General features: G+C 42.5%; 2 protein-coding genes across 3 annotated transcripts in view; both read right to left on the bottom strand.

Moving 5' to 3' along the window:
- The window catches only part of dse (dermatan sulfate epimerase), a 32,171-nt gene that overhangs the window by 10,706 nt on the left and 1,305 nt on the right, over positions 1-20,160 (bottom strand). Inside the window, exons 2-3 of one of the 2 annotated variants that reach the window (XM_086262908.1) lie at positions 15,510-15,975; positions 9,465-9,718 (exon numbers count right to left, since the gene is read on the bottom strand). In XM_086262908.1, coding sequence (XP_086119034.1) covers positions 9,465-9,718; positions 15,510-15,931 — 676 coding nt within the window. In that variant the 5' untranslated portion in view covers positions 15,932-15,975. Of the gene's footprint in view, positions 1-9,464; positions 9,719-15,509; positions 15,976-20,160 lie in introns of those variants that run through there. The other variant, XM_086262909.1, reaches the window with a different exon arrangement.
- Positions 302-4,430, bottom strand: LOC147313401 (uncharacterized). The gene is made up of 2 exons (XM_086264371.1): positions 1,641-4,430; positions 302-324 (listed from the first exon to the last, which is right to left on the bottom strand). The coding sequence occupies exons 1-2, from the start codon at positions 3,760-3,762 to the stop codon at positions 302-304; spliced, it is 2,145 nt and encodes a 714-aa protein (XP_086120497.1). The 5' UTR covers positions 3,763-4,430.

The raw sequence follows: 20,160 nt of genomic DNA, 5'->3' as shown, positions 1-20,160 counted from the left end.
CACAGCTGCCAGCTCAGCCTTCAGAGCACTTTCACTCTGCACTCCAGAGGAATGTGAAACAGCAACTTTCCACTAATGCTCCTGGACTCGCCGAGCAATCCTTCAGTCTGTCTGGACAGCCGGTTAGTTTCAGGCAATACGGACCAAAATTAACATCTTGACACAAAAATGATCTTATCCCTGACAACAATATGTGAGATGTCACAAGGACATGTTCTTTTTGAACGGATGGATCAATAAATACTCGTCTAAAAGCAAGCGACAGAATGGTAGTCGCCTCGTAGCAACGCTTTTCTTTTTTTCAGCCTGGTGGCTTTTTTGAATCTGAAGAGGGAAGTGGAAGAAACACGAGAAAAATCCCCTTAAAGATCAAAAAGGCAGACATTAGCACTTACAGTAACACTATCAAATATTTGTGTGTAGGTGATTATCGCTCACAATCTTGAGTGCATCACTTCATGCATCAACGTTCAGAAGACAAAAAAATAAACATAACTCAGCCTTTAAGCTGCGACACTTGAATGAAAATAAAATTGATTTGGTTGCAGTTTTTTAACAGAGCTGTGTAGCTACTGAACAAATGAAGTAGTTCCAGTCCTTAAACAAAGTTTAAGCAAAGAAGAGATTATTGTTCCATGTTTTTCACATAAAAGCTCAAATGTCTATAAATAAACTCAGTATAACTCAAGCCACTCTTCTGTTGTTACATGTTTATTTTGAAAAAATGTCTATGTAAGCAGATCTGCCTCTTTGTCACGGCTGCACAGCAGTCGTGTGGTGAATTGAGAAAAGGATCCAAGATGCAGGCACTGACTGGGGTGCGAGTGAAAATTTATTTGCAGAGGTGATAAAGTGACAAAACAGGAAGAGCAGAGCGGGGAGTAAACAAACCTAAACTGGGAAAACTAAAGAACAAAACTTAAACCAGACACTCACGGGAGGAGGAGCGAAATGCACAAAGAGAGATGGCAGAGAGACGCAGAATGAATACCAGGTAACAGAATAATGCAGACTGACATGGAGTTAAACAGACGACGCGACAGAGAGCACAGGAAAACACAGGGCTTAAATACACGGGGAGTAATCAGGGAATGGGCCACAGGAGGGAGACACAGCTGGGAGCAATAAGGCTAACGAGACAGGGGAGAGGTAAAACTGAACACACTGACATGAGACATGAACTTTCAGAATAAAACAGGAAACTAACAGACACAGAGAACCAGACCGGACACTGAACTTGACAGGCAGACTCATGAGCAGACACAATAACACCATGGACAGACAGAGGGAACACAGAGAAGTGGAAGCAGGCAGGCAAAGAACAGAAACCTAACAAATGGCAAAATCACAACAGAACACACACTCTGAATGAACAAAAGCATAAGGAACACAAAACACTGAGTCCTCAGACTCAGGACCATGACAGTACCCCCCCTCAAGGGCTGGCACCAGACAGCCCAACAGAAACACAAAAACGGACCAAAGCCAAAAAAAACCCCCACGAACCAAAAAACAAAAAACGACCCAACCAGGGCGGGCGGTGGGGGTCCAGGATGGAGGGACATAGTCCGAAAAGGCCCAGACGGACAAGGTCAGGGGGCCGACCCGGAGGCCAAAACAGTTCAGTTCCGGGGGCCGACCGTGTGAAAGGCAGCAGCAGTGGGGCAGGTCCGGAGGCCGGCCACGCAGTAGGCAGTGGTGTGGAAACAGTTCTGGGGACCAACCGTGCAGACGGCAACAGCGGCGTGGAAACAGCTCTGGGGGCCGACCGTGCGGACGGCAACAGCGGTGTGGAAACAAGTCCGGAGGCCGGCCACGTGGAAGGTAGTGGCGGCGTTCAGGAGGGCGTTCAGGAGGGCGTCCACAGTGGCGGAGATGCCCAACAAGCGGCCTGGCAGATGACCGACGATGTGGAGGTGGTAGTAGGGGACCTGAAGGCTGCGTGGCCCCTGCAGCCCCAGGCGAAGCGGAGGCTGGACCAGACGAGGCGGAGGCTGGACCAGACGAAGCTGATGAGGATGATGAGGATGCGGAGGCTGGACCAGGCGAGGCTGAAGCAGAAGCGGAGGCTGGACCAGGCGAGGCTGATGAGTATGCTGGAGCCGGACCAGGCGATGCTGATGAGGATGCTGGAGCCGGACCAGACGAGGATGAAGCAGTGGCTGGACCAGACGAAGCAGCTGATGAGGATGAAGCAGTGGCTGGACCAGACGATGCTGAAGCAGTGGCTGGACCAGGCGATGCTGAAGCAGTGGCTGGACCAGGCGATGCTGAAGCAGATGCTGGACCAGATGCTGGACCAGGCGATGCTGAAGCAGATGCTGGACCAGATGCTGGACCAGGCGATGCTGATGAGGAAGCGGAAGCTGGACCAGGCGAGGGTGATGAGACTGCAGCTGGTGATGAGACTGCAGCTGAGGGCTGGACGGGCTCCTCGGGCCCCCCAGCTGACGAGGCAGAAGGCTGGACGGGCTCCTCGGGCCCCCCAGCTGACGAGGCAGAAGGCTGGACGGGCTCCTCGGGCCCCCCAGCAAAAACAGTCTCAGAACCAGTGGGCACTAAAGCCCCTGGCACACACAGGACAGAACCAGCAGGTGCGGAGACCTCTGGCAGAGACAGAAAAGAACCAGCAGGCACACGGGCCTCTGGCAGGGACGCAACAGAACCAGCAGGCGCACGGGCCTCTGGCAGGGACGCAACAGAACCAGCAGGCGCACGGGCCTCTGGCAGGGACGCAACAGAACCAGCAGGCGCACGGGCCTCTGGCAGGGACAGAACAGAACCAGCAGGCACACGGGCCTCTGGCAAACACATGGCAGACTGCAGCTGCACAGAGCATTGGGTCTGCTCAGGCAGCGACGGCCGGGTGTGGTCCTCAGCTGGCTTCTTAACCGCCAGGGGTCCTGAGTCTGCTGGGGGCTGAGACCCAGCCTCTGGGGAGGCCCTGGGGCGAGTAACAGTCTCTAAATTAGCCAGTTTCTGAGAAACTAGAGTGGTTTTAATGCATTTGTCTCTCCGCTCAAAATGGGTGCTAGGAACGAGATTCAAAATGGGTGGCACAGACACAGCCTCCAGTATGGAGGGAACGGGTGATCGGGCTAATGGCATAGATGCAGGCTGGGCTAATGAACTGGCTAAAGGCTGATGTACTGGTTGAAGTGAGACTGGAGTTGGTGGTGGAGTGGATGAAACACAGTCAGCTACTGTTATGGATGTTTTGAAAATGCCAACTTGTGAGAGGTCAGTTACCACGAAGGTAGGTAAACGCCGTGTACTGTCTTTACCCTCCCCATGAACGGCCCCAGAAAACACAGTCCCAGAAGCACCAGCGTCCTTAAAACTCACCACAGCTGGTCGCACAGGAGTCCCTGAATCCGGCTGTGGGGTGAAGCGTCGGTGGCGCGAATGTTTCCTCCCCACCGCTGACGGCTCCGACAGGCAGGGAAAAACCTCTGGGGGGTCGGGCCGTGAAACCTCCGGTGGGTGAATCTGAGACGGATGCTTTGTGGCGGTCGTAGTCCATTGTTGCTGGGCACAATTGGCTACTTCCCGAGCTTGCACCGCTTCCTGGGCTTTATGCAGCTCAGCGATTAAGTCTGTAAATCCCCGGACCTGGTGGAGATAGGGATTTCCGGCCAGGATTGCCTCAACGGCATTTATCCCCACAACTTTCGCTCGTGCATTGGAGGTGTGGGTTACCCAGTCCACCAGGCGTAGGGCACGTGTGAGGTCGCTCTCCCCGGCCAAGACCGCTGGATCCATCTTGTGGTCGCGTCGTACTGTCACGGCTGCACAGCAGTCGTGTGGTGAATTGAGAAAAGGATCCAAGATGCAGGCACTGACTGGGGTGCGAGTGAAAATTTATTTGCAGAGGTGATAAAGTGACAAAACAGGAAGAGCAGAGCGGGGAGTAAACAAACCTAAACTGGGAAAACTAAAGAACAAAACTTAAACCAGACACTCACGGGAGGAGGAGCGAAATGCACAAAGAGAGATGGCAGAGAGACGCAGAATGAATACCAGGTAACAGAATAATGCAGACTGACATGGAGTTAAACAGACGACGCGACAGAGAGCACAGGAAAACACAGGGCTTAAATACACGGGGAGTAATCAGGGAATGGGCCACAGGAGGGAGACACAGCTGGGAGCAATAAGGCTAACGAGACAGGGGAGAGGTAAAACTGAACACACTGACATGAGACATGAACTTTCAGAATAAAACAGGAAACTAACAGACACAGAGAACCAGACCGGACACTGAACTTGACAGGCAGACTCATGAGCAGACACAATAACACCATGGACAGACAGAGGGAACACAGAGAAGTGGAAGCAGGCAGGCAAAGAACAGAAACCTAACAAATGGCAAAATCACAACAGAATACACACTCTGAATGAACAAAAGCATAAGGAACACAAAACACTGAGTCCTCAGACTCAGGACCATGACACTCTTGTTATACTGATTAAAATTCTTTGACCCTGTGTGTCAAATAAATAATAAAATGACTTTTGGCCAGTTTTGACATCTGACCTGTAGGAATGGGCGTACACTGCTACGATGAAAACATCTTTAACTCATTCTCAAACTGGCAGCAGTGTGCAAAAAGCTTTTGTCAGATAACCTATGAAGAAAAAATATAGTACGTAGTTTTTGGCAGCGATAAATGGAAAGCTTTCAGTTATTCAGAGCCAGGACTGAATTTAATGCCATGCCTAAATTAAGCTTGAATTAAGCGCAGCGTTAGACATGACGCCTGAATGAAGCTGCTAAAAAAGAATCTTAAATAAAGCAGATTTTTGTTTTTTGGATCACTTAAAATCGATCATGTGTTGCCAAACTATTAGGAAGCAAAGTTCTTCACCCTAGTTAGTTTTTAAACTCACATCTTTGCATGAGGTTGCTTGTAAATCACACTTGAGTGTGTGAATGTGTGTGTGAATGGGTGGATGATTGTGTATAGTGTAAAGCGCTTTGGGGTTCTTAGGACCAAGTAAAGCGCTATACAAATACAGACCATTTACCATTTAAGCAAAAATAAATATGTCATAAACAAAGCAACCAAGCTGAGGAAAACACAGTGTATTTCCTCAGTAATGCAGAGCAGGAGCAAAGTCATTTTTGGGGAGTAAAATGAAACCAAGCAAGACAAGGTCAGGTTGCAACTTTCCTGAGATGTCACAGAACTGTGTGCTTGTTGGTAACCTTTATGAAAAATGAGCAGAAATAAAACCACTGTGACCACAGTGGTTCTCGGCAATTGAGCTTAAATTTAGTTTACATCAGTACTAAATCTTAAACGCCAGAAAACAATTTGAGAACATCTTGATTTCCTTCCTCTTCTGCTTCACATACATATTTAGTCGATGGTGTTGAGATAGTGAACTGGAGTAATCATGGCAGATTCTGCAAAGGACATACTCAAGATAGCGGGCCCCATTTACTAACATGTGCAACACAAAAGAACTGCGCAAAGAGTTTACGCAAAATCACCATCAGATGTATGACACAAACACACAGGACAAGTGTGTTCTTACTGTATGATTTGCGTATGATAGGGAACAGGACTCATTCCAAATCAACCACAGCCCATTTCTCTAAAAAGGATAGCTATAAAAGGAAATACACTGAACAAAAATATAAACGCAACACTTTTGTTTTTGCTCCCATTCCCCATGGGATGGACGTAGAGACCTAAAATTCATTCCAGATACACAATATAACCATCCCTCCCAAACAGTGGTCACAAATCAGTCCAAATGTGTGGTAGTGGGCACATCTGCTATATTGAGATAATCCATCCCACCTCACAGGTGTGCCACATCAGGATGCTGATCTGACATCATGAGTAGTGCACAGGTGTACCTCAGACTGCCCACAACAAAAGGCCACCCTGGAATGTGCAGTTTTGTCTCACAGCAAAATGCCACAGATGCCACAAGCAATGAGGGAGCGTGCAATTGGCATGCTGACAGCAGGAATGTCAACCAGATCTGTCGCTCGTGCATTGAATGTTCATTTCTCAACCATAAGCCGTCTCCACAGGCGTTTCAGAGAATATGGCAGCACATCCAACCGGCCTCACAACCGCAGACCTCTTGTAACCACACCAGCCCAGGACCTCCACATCCAGCAGGTTCACCTCCAAGATCGTCTGAGACCAGCCACCCAGACAGCTGCTGGAACAATTGGTTTGCACAACCAAACAATTTCTGCACAAACTGTCAGAAACCGTCTCAGGGACGCTCAACTGCATGCCCGTCGTCCTCATCGGGGTCTTGACCTGACTCCAGCTCGTCGCCGTAACAGACTTGTGTGGGCAAATGCTCACATTCGATGGCGTCTGGCACGTTGGAGAGGTGTGCGCTTCACGGATGAATCATGGTTCACATTGTTCAGGGCAGATGGCAGCTGAGAATGTCCCAGTTCTTGCATGGCCAGCATACTCACCGGACATGTCACCCATTGAGCATGTTCGGGATGTGCTTGACCGGCGTATACGACAGCGTGTACCAGTTCCCACGACTATCCAACAACCTCGCACAGCCATTGAAGTGGAGTGGACCAACATTCCACAGGCCACAACTGACAATCTGATAGACTCCATGCGACGATGTGTTGCACTGCATGAGGCAAATGGTGGTCACACCAGATACTGACCGGTTCTGGGTCCCCAGACCCCCAATAGCGCAAAAAAATGCACATTCCAGGGTGGCCTTTTGTTGTGGGCAGTCTGAGGTACACCTGTGCACTACTCATGATGTCAGATCAGCATCCTGATGTGGCACACCTGTGAGGTGGGATGGATTATCTCAATATAGCAGATGTGCCCACTACCACACATTTGGACTGATTTGTGACCACTGTTTGGGAGGGATGGTTATATTGTGTATCTGGAATGAATTTTAGGTCTCTACGTCCATCCCATGGGGAATGGGAGCAGTAACAAAAGTGTTGCGTTTATATTTTTGTTCAGTGTACATTTGCACTGAAGAAAATAAAAAGAACCCTAGGTTTCTCTGCAGCACTGTAGCCAGGCCGATAAAAAAATAGTTGGGCCAAGTATCCCTTTAACCTGAACTAATGAACTAATGAACCGTGAATCTCTTCAAAGCTAAAATTTAAACCACTAGATAAGAAGTTACTCATAACCATCTCACATACGTAACATTATCTACAGCTACTTTCAGTAGCATTGATCGGTTGGAGACTCTTTCTCTTCAATTGATCTTTCTGAGTTGACTTCAGTAGTTCTTCCTCCAAACCATCAACATGTCTTTTAGACCCTATTCCTACAAGACTGCTCTGAGAAGTTCTACCATTAATTAATGCTTCAATGTATTGGCTATGTACCACAGGCCTTCAAGCTGGCAGTTAAATTAGTAGTTAAATTCTTACATGAAAAGCCATCACTTGACCCAGCTTTCTTAGTTAATTATAAGCTATAATATTTTATTAGAGCGATTACAGCATGCCGTAGGTGTTAAAGGTACTGCAGTGCGGTGGTTTGAATCATACCTATCTAACAGAATCCAGTTTGTTGTTGTAAATGTAAACTTAGGTTAAATATGGAATTCCACAGGATTCTGTGCGAGGAACAATTCCTTTTACATTACAACACATAGTGAGGTTTCACTCACTATGTGTTTATGCACCTCTCTGCATATAATCATTAGTAATTATTAATCTCTTAATCACTGGGTCTCTTCCACAGTGTGTCTTTATCCTATCTTCCGCTTATTGAGCCTGGTTCTGCCAGAAGTTTCTTCTTGTTGAAAGTGAGCTTTGCCTTCCCACTCTCACCAAGCACTTGCTCATGCGGGGTTTAAGTGGAGAAAGTGGCGACAATGTCGTAAGAGAGAATCCTGTACTGCTAGGACAGAAAGAAAGGAAAAAGCAAAACTGGAGAAACTTAAAAACACGGTGTCCAAAGTCTGAGGAGGAAACCAGAAAAGGGGCAGCTGTCTAACATATAAAGTGTAAAACCAAAACTAAAACTACAGATTCTGACACTGTTTTAGCAAAAACAATAATTTTACTTGAGGGCAATCCCCTCACTCATATTTTGAACAGTCAGCAGGAGCTAACTAGCTAGTATGCTGCTTTCAGTCTTGTGTTCTCCCTACCACCCAGTCAGGTTAGGGTTGTGCATGTCATTCAGTTGCTTACCCAAAGGTGATTTTGTCCAGCTGCTGGATAGATTCCACATTGACTCTGACTATATGGCAGTCCTTCTACTCTAACAGGAACCTGCAGCAGGTCTAGTACTGCTTTATGTGCTACTACAAAGTTGTGCAGAACAAGAATTCAATGCATACATTTTCCATCTGCCTTCCAAGACGGTGGAAGTGAAGTTTACCTACATGATCAGAGGCTCAGACTGAGAGAAAAACATCATGGAAGCAGATTAAGTTGAAGATATGACAGCATGAAATGTCTCAATATCTCACAGTCGTGTAAAAAAACAAAACAATTGATCATGTGTTAGTGTAACCCATCCCCCTAAAGAATTCCCGGAATCAGACTTTGGACCATGTTTAACTAAATCCCTTCAACGAAATCCAGACAAATGATAATCGTCTAGTCAGGCTGCATTTTGCTTTGTTTCCAGGATTTCTCTCCAACTTCCAAACTATTTGTGGAAAAATATTTCTTCATAAAAACATTTGAGGCACACAAACAGAAAACAAAACAGAATTTTTTGTGGCTTTTTCCACAATTCAAAATGATCACCAGTGTGAGCAATAAAGTACAAATGGACAGCATCATTGGTGTTCAGTAAATAGATTCTACCTAAATCTGTTAATTAGTGCGAACTTTCTGTGGTGAATGTGTGCAGAAAACACCAGCGATTAGAGAAAAGGCTGCAAAAGCACACAAAGCACCAACGGAAATACAAAAATCATACAAAACACAACAGAAATATTTTGGGGAGAAACTAATGTGATGGAACAACTGTGGAAGTAACAGAAACCAAAACACACCAAGGATTGCACTGAAACACGCTTCAGAGGCATCGTCTGTGTTACGAAGGAGAAAAGGAATCAAGATAATGTGTGTTTTAATCACACAATTCGGCAGAAGACTGTAGATAAATGTTTGCTATAGACCATTTATTGTTAGTGTGTTTCTTCAGGAGCTGTTTCTCCCTGTTTGTCTCCACCTTTTACACCATGGACAGAAAAACTTGCATGTGAACATGGCAAAAAAACCCATTCATGGGGTCTGTGTGGACACAGTGGAGGATTATAAATACCTTGGTCTGAAGACTGACAATAAACTGGACAAAACACAGAAGGCCTAAAAAACCCCAAACGATTTATTTTTCCTGAGAAGTTCTTTAATATCTCAATGTTTTATGATTCTGTGGTGTGCTGGCACAGCAGACTGAGAATAACATACAGCAACAAACTCAAGAAACGGATCTGCGAAGCCAGAAACGTAACCATCACACACTTACCCTGCATCATGTAAACCAGACTTCCTGTGAGCAGAGCCACACAGTTGGTAGGCTGATGGTTGTGTAGGTACTGAAACCCCCACCCTCGGACGTAGGACTTCTCATACATCAGGCGTGATGCGTTGCCGATCACCTGCAGGAAACGTTCCTGCTGGCCCTTGTTCAAGTACTCATACAGGAAGTCGTAGGCAGTGGCAAATCCAACTAAAGAGTGTGCAAGAGGAACTTCATCCCAGGGAGCGTCTTTAACAAGCCTGCAATACATAGATCAGACAAACAGAAGGGAAAGCATCAGCAAGTGGAAAGAAATTGCAAGTATGAAATTTTCACTCTTTTCAACGAAATCCTGGCAAATGGCTTCTAATGAACGAGAAAGCCTTCCTTTGCAAAGGCTTTTAATTAACATAGCAGCTGTAAAAGGGCTGGTCTCTTTGAAAGCAAAATAAAGACGCTAAATAGGATTTATCAGCAAAATTACAAGTGTACCAACAAAACGAGACATTAGAAATGCAGCGTGGGTAGATTCTCTCCAGGTTGGATCTAAGACTGCTGACGTGTGAACTGCAAAGTGTTACTTTTGAGAAAAAAAGTGAAAGCAACCATTCTGTTCAGGTTAATTAAAGGGAACTGAACTACAGATGTGTGGACTGCATTTTAACAGCCAATAATTGACATCATGGATTGTGCTGAGATCTACACAAAGGCTGTCTTAAGATCTAAACCGGACTAGAGTCCTGTTATCACCTCCAGTCTAGCTGCAAGGATAAATCACTAAACACTAAAGCAACAACAACAACAAATAATAGAAATCTGTTCATCTCAACTGAAAAAACCTCCTGTGTAAATTTGAATTGTGGTAACTAAGAATCAGTTTGCACCTCTGTTGTAGAGAGTGGGTCAAAAGAGGACAGTAGGCAGCATTCCACTTCAGTGCGACACAAAGTAAGCACAGGGTGTAGCATCCTAAATACTGTCATTTTGGGTAATTTGACTAACCATCAAGCCTAGTTTGTTGACTTTCACTGTAGTTGTACTACCTTTCACAGAAATTTATAATGCTGCTATAATTTCATTTTTCAAGCTTTGGCATCTGCAGTCTACAAAAACATCCAGTACTAGTTGGAGCAACGTCAGCAACCAGGCTACAAAGAGTCCAATCTGCTGCAAGTGCACGCCATGAAAGCATACTTTTCTTTGCATTGACTGAAAATGGCACATGAGTAGTGGGGTATCCCCTGTCCTGCAGCCCGTTGTGCATTAGACAATTTCACTACTATCGTAACACACTATATTGCTATACTGAATTGAGGTTTTCCAATCACTTCCATGGACAAAAGTGTATAAAATCACTGGGAATTCCAGTGTGGTACAGTGATAAAATGCCACCTGTGCAACAAGTCCAGTTGTGAAATCTCCTCACTATTAAATATTCCACAGTCAACTGTTGGTGGCGTCATAACAAAGTGAAAGCGACTGATTTTATGTGGTAGGCCACATAAAATCAGTCAGCAGCTGCTGAGGTGCATAGTGCTCTTAATGCTTCAGCATAAGAGTACCAACTTTGGGGAAACAGTTTGGGGATGGCCACTTCCTGTTCCAACATCACTGTGCACCAAAGTAAAGTCCATACATACATGAATGAGTGAGTTTGGTGTGGAAAACTTGACTGGCCTGCACAGAGTCCTTACCTCAACCCTGACAGAACACCACTGGGATCAACTAGAGCAGAGACTTCGATCCAGGCCTTCACATTACCGGTAGTCTCTAACCTCAGAAATGCACTTGTGCAAAAATGATCAAAAATTCCCATTAAAACTTCTAAACTTTGTGGTTATGTATGTATAGGTAGCTCTGCTTTGTGGTCTATGGACACACACTATTGAGCCTTCGCAGAAACCCCCAGCTGCCCCAATTACACACTTGATAAAATGCATTAATGGTATTCTTCCTTCAGCTGGATCCTTAAATTTATATTCATTCATTTGAAAATCAGAGCTTTTTTTATTTTTGAAACCTGGCCAAAGGACAAAAAAGAAAAGAGAATAAAAGTTACTGCAAACTTAGAGTTGGACTTGATATTAAATTATGCCAAAACACACTAGTTTTGATTTTATATATTTCTCTTGTTTGCTTTTTATTCCACTATTTTTATTTTATTCCGGCACACATGTACAATGACAATAAAAAAAAAACACACACACACGCACCAGAGAGGCAGGCACCATTCTGCCACAAAGTAGAAGCTCTTCATTGGAACATGGTTGTTGCAGGCGTAATTGAAGGTCATGAATACCACAGCTGACTGATTCCTGGAGCCACTCTGCAGAGGCCCCGAGAGGTTCAGTGACCACAATAAAAGTGCGGCCAAGTAGAAAACTCACAGTGTGCTCTTAAGACGTGAAAACACATGCTCAGTGGCTTTTCTTTTCTGCACTGTGGCACACATCCTAATGTTGTGAAAAATGCCCTGTAAATTGCACTAATGCCAATCTGGAAAATCCCCCTGGCCCTGTTCAGTGGTTGGAGGGAACATGGCAACCGTGCAGTGGAATGAGAAGGATTAAACTGTCCCTTTAAAGAAGAATTCACCTGAGATTCTCTTTCTGTTCTTGTAAAACTGAGCACCTATGAAACAACAGGAATGCTTTATAACACACAAACTGACAAGTTTAGATAAGGGAGAAACATAATTCTGCTGTGAGTGACACAACAGATAATGATGTTCCACCACTGGGAACATGTACTGCCAAGAATCTTGAGCAGCGTTTGTATAGTAGCGCGATGAAGACAGTTAATTATCACATTTATCAATTTTGACATCTTTAATATTGAATGCTGATTTCAATAAATGAAAAAGAAAGACAAATTAGGCTTAGAAATATGGACTTATTCTCCACATCTGAAGTCCTTTGGGGAGGAAATGATGCAGGGAAGAAAATCATGGGTGGTGCACAAAACCTGCTTTGAAATTTCTAAGAAACTGGAGCAGTCAAAAAACACTCTTCGGTCACTAGGACTTGCAATATTGCTATAGCTTGTTTTGTATTTGTATAATATTAATTTGGAAAACTTTTTATTGCAAATGTATTGTTTGTGAAGTGAACCAGGTGTAAAACATCTATGGTGTCTGTTTCCATCCTAATGATGATCCAGAGAGGGCATTTTAACTGGCACGGTGACACAGTACGATAACATAAAAATCTAAAGACCACCAGTAGAGGAGACTTTGATTTAACTGTGCTCTTTTGCTAACTTTTGCATGTCTAAGTCCTGCTAAACCTTTTTGGCTAATTAGAATACATTAGAATAAATTAAAAACCCTAGAAAAAAAAGTACATGGTTCTATTCCATTCACCCTATATTTACTGAGGACTATCTCACAAGTATCGACAAAGTGATCTGCAGCAACATTACAAACAATTTAATTGGCTCTGAAAAACGAGTCTAAGTCTTCTTTTTCCCCAGCTTCTTTGGTTTACCGAAATACATAACTTGACACGCCCCCAACCACTGGTAAAAAAAAAGGAAACTCAAACTATACACAAGAATTTCCCAACATTCCTGCAGGACCTGCTGATTTAAATCTTGCTTATTAACACTGTTTACACCATTAATAGTCAAAAACTGCAGAGGTTGAGCAAACTGTTTGAAAATGTAAGAGAAGCAAGCACTGAGATGGTGATGATTAACAAATATTATACAGGTAGAGAGCCTGACTCCTGCAAGATTGTGAAGCCACTATTTCCATATATGAAAGTATTTAAGCACCACTTCTGATTGGTTTTAGTCTTTCAAACAGAATGTGTGTAGAATTGGAAGCGGTGAATGACTTTAATCCACTTTTCAGCCTTTTTGCATTTGCCAGCCAGAACTGATGGCCATTGAACTCAATCGAATTGTTAGGGAAATAAGGAAGCACGGCTACTGGCATGAAGTTCAGTCATGGCTGACTGTGAAAAGCCTGAGGATTGTCCAGGCATTGGCTGAATGGATGAATTCAGCTGACTTGCTAATGTTTTTCTCACAGTAGGAAATGTGGCGAGGTGGAAAATAAAAACATAGACATGCATGTGTTTATATCATTTCGATTTTAGACTGACACATTTCCGAGTGGCTAGTCTAAATTTACCCCTGAGAATTTTGGTTGCCAATAAGTCTTGACTGTTATAATTAAACTTGAAAGAGGTTTTGGAGCTAAAGAAATATAGCTTTGTACAACGACTTTGGGACTAAGCAGAACATTAGTTTAGATCACTTTGTTTTCACATTTTAAATTAAGTTCAATTTAGTTAAAATTTGTTTATATAGCGCTAAATCACAACAGCAACCACCTCGAGCTTGAGCCGGATAATACTGTAAATTAGAAAGCAGACACAGAAGAAACTCCAACAATCATGCGACCCTCTCTGAGCAAGTACTTGGTGACAGTGAGAAGGAAGGAAGCCTCTGACAGATCAAGGCTCAGGTAGAGGCAGCCATCTGCCACAACAGGTTTAGGGTGAGTGACAGGACATTTTTAAAAAAAACCCACACACTTTCTGTTGAATCATAATACGAATGAATAAAAAATAAATGCTATGACCCAGTCACATAGTTTATCAGTAGCAGGAAGGCAGTGGAGTGTCCAAAGAAGATGCTGACTGCAGTAAACAGTTAAGTTTGCTAAGAAAACCATTTAAAGCCTAAATTCAGATGACTGGATTTTAGAGGTTTTGAGTACTTTTTCCATTTAGCTGTGTTATCATTCTTAAAAACTGTTTGTGACCAAATAGTTTCTGTTTGTTTTCTTCCTGAATTAAATTAACACAGATACACTGCTGTGGAAAAGTATTTCCCCTCTCCTAGTTTCTCATTTTTTGCAATTTGCCACACTCGTTTAGTTGTCTTTGTTGATGATCTTAGAGTAAATATGAAATGTCGTTTTTTATTTATTAAGGGAAAAATGCTATTCAACTCTACCTGGATACCTCTACCTGAAAAACTGACAGTAATATGTATATTTAATTATTAGTTTGGGGAAGTATGGATGAATTTGGCTTTGTTCACCCTCAAACAAAATGCTCCTGCAACAAACAGAATGTAACTCTGTGAAAAGCACTGAATTGATACTTAGAGAAACTTCAAAGCCTGAAGAACGTAGCAACCTATCGTCACCTAAGATAATATATGCTGTGTTCAGAGTTGATATAAACAGCTCATTGCTGTGGTTTCCTTTGCACATCCAAAATAGTCATCATCATACATTCTTACCTAATTTGACATCAAAGTGCTGATATGCAGCAAAGCTAAAATCCCTCTGCCATGTTCAAACCAACGATAATAATGAGCCCTATGGCACTGATTGTGTATACTCTGCAGCTCTGTTCAGCCACTCAAACACTGAGGTTGCATATGTCATAACCACACAATCATAAGTTCCATACAAAGGTGGCAAATGTCGTGTCAAAACTCCCTGAGAATTACTTAGCCTTGTGTAAACTGAAGCAAACATATGATGGAAACATATTCTCTAGGATGAAGTGTACATCATACTAAAGCAAGAGCTCCCACAGCTGGATTACCAAGTTGAAAACATGGGAAATACAAGAAAGATTGGTTAGGGAAATGACTGTAGCTTAGCCTGATGATATGCAATACAGAGGAGAACTAACCACAACTAGAGGCAGTCCCTGTCAGGTCACCTGGACCCTGAGCTTCAGTCACAACCCAGGCCTGAACTATTCAGCCCACATCTGAATATTTCATTTCCTCTCACTTGGGGTGAGGGTGGGGGTTGTTTGGGCAAACAGCTGCTAAACATATTTCCTGGACTACAGACTTATCGGCCCACAATGCATCTTTACCACGAGTCTTCCCACAGAGAAGGACCGGAACACTCCAGAGAGGGGACTGACTAAAAAGCCACTGACAGCAGTGGTTTAGCATTAAAGCTGCATTGATGAAGATGTAGGGGTGGGGCAGAGATATCGAGTAACATCTGTAAACTGTAAACAAAAAGTTTCAGTCACAGTCACAGTCACAAGTAAAAAACAACAGAAAATATACCAACTAGGCTGGGCTGCCATCCTCTCCATGTAGTCCTTGACCAGATCGAGGGCCCCGGCCCTGTGTGGGTACAGCAGGCAGAACATGGACAGGACGCCCAGGTTGTTTCCATAAACCTCATTCCAGCGGGCGCTGAACTCGGCCGGGCTCCAGGGGGGCAGGTACTCCTCGGGGTGCTCTAGCATGGTCTCCCCGGCCTCACGGATTCGTCTCGCCATCTCTTGGTGAGTCCCTGCAGCTGCGTACTGCAGCTGTTCCACATCCCCACGGCTGAAGTACAGCATGGGATGACCATTGTAGTTGCCCCCCATGAAGGGGATTCCTCCGCTGGGGTCCACCTCGGCTACAGCTGCCAGAGAGAGCAGGGGCCACAGAAGACTTATGAAGAAGACAGTGGGCGCCCCGCGGGTGTAGGTTCTCATCCTCTCATCGGAGACTGGGCTGTGGCATTGCCGAAGGAGCTCAGCTGAGAAGGGGAAGGGGGAGAAAGATTTGAGAAAGCCGGCCCATATTCTGCAGAGTTTTTTTTCTCGCAAAAGCCCTGCATTCCTTGAATAATTAGATACAGCTGTAGGCCTGATGATCCGGCCTTTCCATACTGATGGAGAGGCAGCAGTGTTTAGAAACGATCAGCACTGTCTGATAGAGTAGGACTTTATCGTTTCCAAGAATTTAAGAATAGCCTAAAATTTCCATGAAACACCGCCTTACCTTCTCTTAAACCCACAGGATTTAAGTCGGCGTTGCTATTGTCAGACAAGTCTTGCCATGCACACCCAGGCCAGGCCAGAGGAGCAGGCCCTAGAGGTCATAAATGGCCCATTACTGCAGTAACATTAGTCTGGTTCACTGAAACACGCTTTAAACCAAAATGGTGTGCTTTACAGTGAGACTGTGCTCCAAACATGAGCGTAAATTCCATGACCTTAGAGGAGCTTTTGGCAAAGCCCCAGTGGAAAAGCATTTGGTAGTGATTTAAAAGACGTCTAGACTGGAGTCCGTTCTAACAGGCTGAAAGTGGACGTGCATCTTATAAAGAAAGAAAATTCAAGCCGGAATGTAAAACTGAGTCTCCTCCTGGAATTAATTCTGACATTTGACCTCAGGAGGCGTCACATTCCTCTGTGGTGAACACGAAGGTGGAAGATTTATACCAAGGACCAAGCAGAACAGAAAACTTTTTTTTTTTTTAAGCTCTCTATCTTATGGTTTTCATTAAATTCAGGCTCAGTCAGGACAGCTGTAGTCAACAGAAGATTGTTATAAAATTAGAGCTACCAGAATAAAAAATGATAATAATATTATTTATATTGTTATTTGGCAGATTCTTTTATATGTTTGTTTACAATTGGCATATTATACAAAAAAAAATATTACATAGTTATGATAATGCTTTTATGTTGATATTTAAGGTTTAAACACTGCTATTTCTGTCTATTTCTTTTTGGCAGCAGCAAAGCACAGAGCACAGCTGGCATCAGTGACAACAGTTCTCATATAAATTAGGTCAAAAAAAGGATGAAAAGAGGAGGGCAGAGGTGGGTTGCAAAGCGGCTTGCTCAGCTGATGTGTACAGTCTAGAGCAGGTTAACTAGCGTGCCCCGTATGATATTTGCCAATTGAATGTGTAGAAAAGTATGAGCCGAGCCATCGACTAGTACGGGATGACCTTAGAATGAAACGAGCTGATTGGCTGGGACTGCAGCTGAGCTCTGACTTCTATGTTTTATCACTGCTTTACAACATGACTTTTTTTTTATTTTGTAAAAGGATAAAAAGCATGTGATAGTTAAGATATCCTACTGTAACTGAATGTAAAAACATAATCTGCAAAATGTGTATTGAACACAGTGATTAAGATATTTTATTTCCTCTGTTTTAACGGATAATCATTCCTTGGTGAGGGGTGTGTATGTCATGGTTGCAGCTTTTCAGAGATGATTGCCTTCCCTCTCCATTTAACATCACTGTAGATTAGTGATGGGATTTCCAGCTCTTTTTAGAGAACCGGCTCTTTCGGCTCCGAACCGGCTCTTCAGGTTGTTTTGTTGCTTTAATTAATTTATTATTAACAACAATATAAAACTAGAAAAATTTGCATTTCCTGCGAAAATGCAGTGTGGATGCTTTAAAGCTGAAGCTGTATGCAAAAACTAGCTGAAAAGTTGCAGAAATTGTAAAAACTTTGCAGAAGCAAAGGAACTTTGCTAAAATGGAATAACTTAGCAGAACTGCAACATCTTAGAGGAAACATAATACTTGGCAGAAATACAATAGCATAGCAGAACTTAGCAGAAATATTGTAACTTACCAGAAACATGATAACTTCTCAAAAATACAAGAATTTAGGATAAATAGTATAAGATAACAGAAAGAATATATTTAGCCAAAAATACTTAAACATTACGGAAACACTATGATTTAGAAAAATAGTACAACATAGCAGAAATACTGTGATTTACCAGAGACACTGTGATGAACTATGAATATTGTCATTTTAAATTAATACTATGGTTTAGCACAAATACTATCATTTGACAGAAATACTATCATTTGGCAGAAATACTGTGTTTCAGCACAAATACTCTGGTTTAGCACAAAGGAGATTAAGGAGATATGACAATTCGAAAATGCCTCTCATTACAGAAATCAAGCGGTGATTTTGAACAAACTCTCCATTGACTTTCTATGGAGAGTTTTCCGACTTTCTGTTGGTCTGAGGAGATTTGCCAAAATTCTATAAATTCCACAACAATGATAGTGACATTTTCAGAAAGCCAGCAAAAATACCTACGTTTTGATGTATAATTTGTGGAAGTTGAGTGAAAATTGAGCAAGTAGCAAGAAGTTGTTCGGACATGAAGAGAAGACTGCGAAACCTTCAGTGGCAACAATAACAACGCATGTATTTTGTGAGAAATCACAATTTTGCAACTCAAAACTTTAAGAAGCATAAAAGTAAAACGGTAAAAGATTTGAAAAAGCTGATTTATACCTGAATAGCCCAATAATTTGAGAACATTTTAAAGTTTGAATGGTTGTTCTACGTGAAAATATGAGGAAGTAGTTAAGTTTCAAAAACAAGCTAATTTTAGCAGAATTGCAAAGTTTCCCATTCATTTCAAATTAAAGGAAAAAAGCTTAATATTTTAAAAAGTATAATAGTGAAAAATACCAAAAGACATAGCCGTTATTAGCAGAAATAGCAGAATAGTTTAAAATTTGAACGGTGAAAATCGGCTGAAAATTGTGGAAGTAGATCCACGGCGAAAAGTGTACGGAAACACCAAGAAGGAACTCAATAGTGTGGATGCTTAAAGCATCCACACAATTATGCACAAAAGGAATTACTAATGTAAAAAGTGTGTTTTTATTTATATATGTTTATATATAAATATATGCAGTGGCCCCTAGAGACAAAGCACTACAAACTCCAAAACACATTTCTAGCGTTAACTGAACTTCCAAAACAGAGCTACCTAGATCACTTAAATTACACAATTGAAAGCATATGTGTATTGTTTGTGTATTTATACACAAGCACTCATATATATTCAAATAATTTTTTAAAAATTGTTCATTTACCTGTTACTATCACACACCAAATCCGGTCGTTGGTACTTGCTTGGAGTTTGTACATGTTTGTACATGCTTTGTTTCTAGGTCCACCGTAAATATACTTTTATTTATTCACTCCACATAAAATGTAATAAATAAATCATATAATACAAAAACAAACTATTCACATTTCAACTTTTAACTATTTAATTTTTCAGCTTTTTCCTTTTAAACAAATTTAAAGTGAAACAACACAAAACACTGCAAACCACAACACAATTAAATATAAATTAAAATATGAAAACAAAAAGAACATGCATATTCTCTGTCATATAGGCCTGCATGAATAAACTTTCTGTATCCTTTAATCATCCACAACTACTTTCTGTTGCGGATGACTACTATACCTTTCTAATGTGACGTTGTTGTCCCTGGCTCTCTTTCTCTGTCTCTCCCTCCTGCTCTGTTCCTGTACTACTGAGTGTAACTACCGGCCCTCCCCACTCTTCCCAGCGCAAGCACACGGCCCCAGTGCGGAGTGAAGTGAAAAAAAGATAAGGAGTCGGTGTTGTGCCAAAAAGTGATTTCCGGTATTTGCCAAAAACTGATTGCTCGTATTTAAACTGCTATAAGTAACTTGTTGGGCTATACTATGTGAAACATATGTCAAATGCATCCCTTATGGATGACAAAGTCATCTTAAGCCACAAACAACATTCGTGTAACAAGGTAGAAGCCGCAATCAGTTTTTGGCAGTGACTTTTATATAACCTTTATTTATGCAGTTAAAAAAAATCTCATTAACATTAAAATGTCTTTTGTAAGAGTAAGTTGGCCAAGAGGACAGCAGAAATGGCAGCAAATATTACAATAGTTCTGTAAAAATATTTTAAGTGGGGATAAAGGACCGGATTGGTTATAATGTAAGTACAATAACACAGAGTTGTAAAGATACTTGAAAAACGGATAATTTTTTAATTCTCTATATAACCCCTTTGTAAACCCTGTTCACCGAAGTCTATTTACGAACATACCTAAAGATATTACACATAAAAAATACACAGAAACACTGGGACTCAGTTTTTGGCAGACA

This window comes from Aulonocara sp. 'chitande type north' Nkhata Bay, linkage group LG15 (assembly GCF_057382095.1).
Source record: "Aulonocara sp. 'chitande type north' Nkhata Bay isolate Kocher_YH1m ecotype deep benthic linkage group LG15, A_spYH_male_GT1.1, whole genome shotgun sequence".
Lineage (NCBI taxonomy): Eukaryota > Metazoa > Chordata > Actinopteri > Cichliformes > Cichlidae > Aulonocara > Aulonocara sp. 'chitande type north' Nkhata Bay.
Note: the sequence above shows the minus strand (reverse complement) of the source record. Positions and strands in the feature narration are given on the sequence as shown.